At 42.8% G+C, this 5,000-nt stretch overlaps 1 protein-coding gene across 1 annotated transcript in view; it reads left to right on the forward strand.

Annotated features, from left to right (window-relative positions):
* Positions 1-3,210: 3,210 nt before the first annotated feature.
* her8a (hairy-related 8a) overlaps positions 3,211-5,000 on the forward strand; it is a 3,175-nt gene continuing 1,385 nt past the window's right edge. The window contains exons 1-3 of the mRNA XM_041238421.1: positions 3,211-3,394; positions 3,752-3,847; positions 4,825-4,903. Coding sequence (XP_041094355.1) covers positions 3,332-3,394; positions 3,752-3,847; positions 4,825-4,903 — 238 coding nt within the window. The 5' untranslated portion in view covers positions 3,211-3,331. The remainder of the gene's footprint in view (positions 3,395-3,751; positions 3,848-4,824; positions 4,904-5,000) is intronic.

Raw genomic sequence — 5,000 nt, forward strand, 5'->3', positions numbered from 1 at the left:
TTCCACTTGAATACATTGCAGTCCTGTACAGCACTGCAACATTGTGTCAGATCCACAGGAAACAGAGACCCAGCGGAAACTGCCTATGTGTTTGTAGTTGCGTAATACGTTTTTGTTATCACGCTGTTCTAGTCAAACAAAAATTAAATAACATGTATTTTATAAAAAGTAATTTTAAAAAAAAAAAAAATCACTACTAAAAAAGACGCCTGGAGTTTATTGCTTGTCAGTTTTGCAACGCTGCTGTTCTGTTTTCACCTTTCAGAGAGATAGGAGTCCATCAAAGACCGAAGGTGTCTGGTTTATGTTATTCTATGTTTCAGTTACACACGCAGCATCGAGAAGGAGTTGCACTGAAAGCACATTCTCGAATAGGTTGTGGTTTTGCAATCTGTGGCTTTGCCTCTATCTCCACGCATTTAAATAGAGGGTCACAGCTCTGTCGCATGGTAAAACTGCAACGTTACAACGCGCGCCAGAACTCTAACCCCTTTCTGATTAAATTGCGTGCTTGCATATCTCGTGCAAAAGGATTTAGCAGTCAGTCACGCTGCAGGGGTGCAGAATGACATTGCAGTGACGTGTAAGGAGTGAGCGTTTATGTAGGAGTAACTGACACTCCGTGGAAAGCGTTATCGAGTATAGAAAGCGTATATAGTATATCTCTATCTACATCTCGAAATGCACACCTCCCTGTCTCCATGGCGTTACCAAGGAGGCCGTTGTAATGACGTGTTTTTTTTTTTTAGATTTGCAAAACTTTCTGTAACCTTTTCTGTTCATGAGCTCTCACTTCCTGCCTTCAAAACAACGTCTGTTTAATGGAAGGCATTTTTAAAACTTTCTCTTAGGGGGGTGAGGGAGGGAGCAGTTCAATCTCCGTGCCACAAGCCTGCCCTGGACTGGAGGGAGCCCCCTTTCTCTTAGGGGGGTGAGGGAGGGAGCAGTTCAGTCTCCGTGCCACAAGCCTGCCCTGGACTGGAGGGAGCCCCCTTTCTCTTAGGGGGGTGAGGGAGGGAGCAGTTCAGTCTCTGTGCCTCAAGCCTGCCCTGGACTAGAGGGAGCCCCCTTTCTCTTAGGGGGGTGAGGGATGGAGGGAGGAGTTCAGTCTCCATGCTTCAATAATAATAATAATAATAATAATAATAATAATAATAATAATAATAATAATAATTTCCTATCCACAAGTGCTGTGATAAGAACAGTCCACTTTTGCAGCGCTCCAGCTCCACTGTGTCAAGAGGTTGAATCAGCTAACGAATGCGGGCCATGCACGGGGTGGGGTGGGGGGTAGGGTAAGGGTTAGGGTGACGCTAATGCTATTATCATTATCATCGTCCTGCCGTGTCTCTGCTCCCTGTGGATCTGACACAATGTTTACAGTGCTGTGCAGGATTGCAATGTATTCCATGTGTAGAAAATGAAATGAGATCCTGCCTCAAATGTTGACACTATGTATCCAGGCTCTCCGTGGGTTAAACCAGCGTGTTTAGCTGCAACCAGTTTGGTTCAGCTGAACTGGGTTGAACTGGGTTTATCCTAACACGGGAGAGACACCCAAGATGAACCGAGCATCGCAATGCGCACACCGCCCCTCATCTTGCAGATTTCAAAGCATTTTCAGCAGCCGCATTTGGTTGCCAAGCAATGCCGTTAATAGCTGTAGCGGCTGACAGCTGTCCCCCTTACTGTTTTGCAGGGGTGTGAATGGGGGGGGTGGGGGGGGCGTGGGTGCCACCCCCTCCCCACCCAGCCTGGGAGAGGGGAATTCGGATTGAAGTATTTAATTCGCAAGAAGCGTCTCACAACAACGCCTTTTTGCTTTGAATTAGCGCCTCTGAGAATCGACCTCCTGCTCTGCGAGTAACTCGAGACGCTCCATGTTACTGAGTTACTCTCCCCCGAGCGTGCCCCCCCAATGACACACAGAGGTATCTGATCCTCGTTGTCTCTCTCTCTACCCCCTTATTCAACAGATGTTGATCTGTGGGGAGAAACCTACAAAGACACCAATTTCTCTTAGTACGATTACCTTAAGATGTAGGAATTCTACATCTTTGTGTTTTGTTTGTGTTTATTATTATTATTATTATTATTATTATATATATTATTATTATTATTATTATTATTATTATTAATAATAATAATAATAATAATAATAATAATAATAATAATTAGAGAGCGGTTTATAATAGTTACAAAATATAAAGAAAATCACACTGCGGAAATCCACCCTCACAATATCCCGTTGCAAGAAAAGCAGTCAATTGTGAAATACAATGCGGTCAGCGGCAAACAAGAGAAAAAACACACAAATAACGAGAAGAAAATTTAAAAAAATAAACACACAGTAAAAAAAATTGCGCCTGAGAGCGATTTCGACTGGTAAACAGTACAAAAATATATCTTCTTATAGTGTAAATTGGGTTAAAATAGTAATGATTTCAAATAAAGGAAACGAGGATAGAGGACAGACGAGAAGACATTATCTTTATTAGTATTGTTGTTGTTGTTTTAATTGTTTTAAAAGTTGTATTAATTAAAAACTTGGGGTCTGACTCTGCGCATGCGCTTTTGAGGGGGGAGAGATAGAGATAGAGAGAGAGAGAGAGAGATATTGATTGACTTTTTTTTTTATAAAGAAAATAATAACAAAGGGTCCCGTATTTATAAAGAAGAAAGAAAAAAGACTCCAGGAGATGAAGAAAGAGACAGACCCCCCCCTCCCCCCGAGTCAGGAGAGATAAGACGCGTTTCATTACGTCTCTGCGTTGCAGCACGCCGACGTGGGCAACCTGTTGCCAGCCTGCAGCGCTGAAAAACAAAAACGCCACCCCTTTTTCCGCTTCCAAAAAAAAAAAAAAAAAAAAAAAAAAATGTGCGCTTGAGTTTTAACCCTTTCGCAGGACCGAGTGAGATGCAAGACCAGACCAAAAACTTCAACACGCACACGCTTTGCAAATGATGGACTTGCTCAATCTCAGATCAAACACCTGTCTGCATGGGGGCGTGACGTCAGCGCATTGAGCCCGGCGGCCGACCTGTCAGCGGTGATGGAGAGCTCCCTCGCCTCTAGCCGGGCCGGAGTATGAGAAACCCTGCCTGTGTCAGGACCCACGCATTGTTATGCAAAACCGGCCGGGACATCGTTATCTTATCTTATCTATTTATATGTCCATGCATACGTGCACTCGCTTAGAGGGGGATACGCTCCAGAGAAGAGAAACCGCACATCTCCCGTTCTCGGGAATCAGAGAAGCCGCGCTCAGCAGACACGACTTGTCTCGTCTTTTTTTTTTTTTTTAAGTTAAGGGTCATTTTTGAAAATACAATGACGGCGTTCGGTTTGGAAAACACTTGTGATCGAAGCTGCAGCGCGAAGGAGGAGAGAAAGGTAACGGGGCATTATTTTGATTTGCAAAACGGAGTTTGGAAATTCTCATTTAATTAAATGGTCTATGCAAACGCGATGGGATTCAAAAAAAAAAAACGATGCGTGATTTATGAATATTTATTGCATTATATGCTTCCCAATTCCTACATGAGATACAGTGAGCAGCGTTGTGATTGTATCTGTAGCCTATAAACTTCTGAGACCTTGCACCTTGTGGCTGGGGTCTGTGCGAAGCGCTTTTTTGCGGGAGAGCAAACAGCAGCGCAGCGGCTTCATCCAGTCAGTAAGGGGGCAGTGGATTTTATTAACTCTAAGTGCGTGGCTGTTTATGTATTTGTTTGTGTGGTCCTGTCGCAGCTAAGGAAGCCCTTGATTGAAAAAAAGCGCCGAGAGCGAATTAACTGCAGCCTGGAGCAGCTCAAAGGGATCATGGTGAACGCGTACAACCTGGATGTGAGTTCCACCCCGGCACCGCAGCTGCTTTCTTGCTTTGCCTGTTTAATTGACTTGCTTAAAATTATGAGCCTCTTAAAAAAAAAAAAAAAAAAAAATCTTTTAAACTTTTTGTATACATTTTTAAAAAAACATTTCCTTTATCTATCTATCTCTATCCATCTCTATCTGTCTATTTCTATCTATATATCTCTAACCATTTCTATCTGTCTATCTCTCTATCCATCTCTATTTATCTACCTATCTCTATATATATATATCTCTCTATCTACCTCTTTCTATCTACCTTATATATGGAGAGAGATAGATGATAGATTATAGAGAGAGAGAGATATGATCTATATATAGATAGATGGATAATAGAGATGGAGAGAGAGGAGATAGATAGTCTATATATATCTCTATCTATCTACCTATCTCTTTCTCTCTATATATATATCTATCTCTCTCTCTATCTCTCTATATAGAGATAGATATATCTATATAGATATATCTCTATCCTACAGAGAGAGATGCTCTACTATATAGAGAGATAGATAGATCAGAGAGACCTAATTATGATAATAGTCTCCTAGCTCTCTGTCTCTCTCTCTCTATATATATATCTATCTACCTATCTCTGTCTCTCTATATATATCTCTATCCATCTCTATATGTCTCTATCTCTCTATCTATCTATCTTGTTTTGGTCTCAGGGCCTGGAACATTGTAAAGGACTGGGCAGGACAGTGTTGCTCTGCAAACCAAATGGGTTGTAAAGTCATTGTGTAAATTTCCACTGTGAACAGCAACACCACCTCTCGTAACAAACACGGCTGTAGCTAATTATTACAATTAGTCTTCTTCATATACATATACCCCCCCGTTTAAAAAAAAAAAAAAAAAAAAAATTAAAGGTAACCCCTCCCCCCCCTTGATTCTAACCTCCCTCGTTCTCGTCCCCCCCCCCCCCCTCCCCCCCCCCCCCCCCCCCCCCGCAATCCAAGCTGGAGAAAGCGGACGTGCTGGAAATCACCGTGCAGCACATGGAGGGACTGCAGCGCGCGGGCCTGACCTGTAAGAAGCGCATGCGCACACGCGCCCGCAGCTTTCAGAAGACATGCTTCATGATGTTTGGAATCGCTTACTAGTTCGCTTGTGACTGTGTGCAAGA

Source organism: Polyodon spathula, chromosome 48, assembly GCF_017654505.1.
Source record: "Polyodon spathula isolate WHYD16114869_AA chromosome 48, ASM1765450v1, whole genome shotgun sequence".
Lineage (NCBI taxonomy): Eukaryota > Metazoa > Chordata > Actinopteri > Acipenseriformes > Polyodontidae > Polyodon > Polyodon spathula.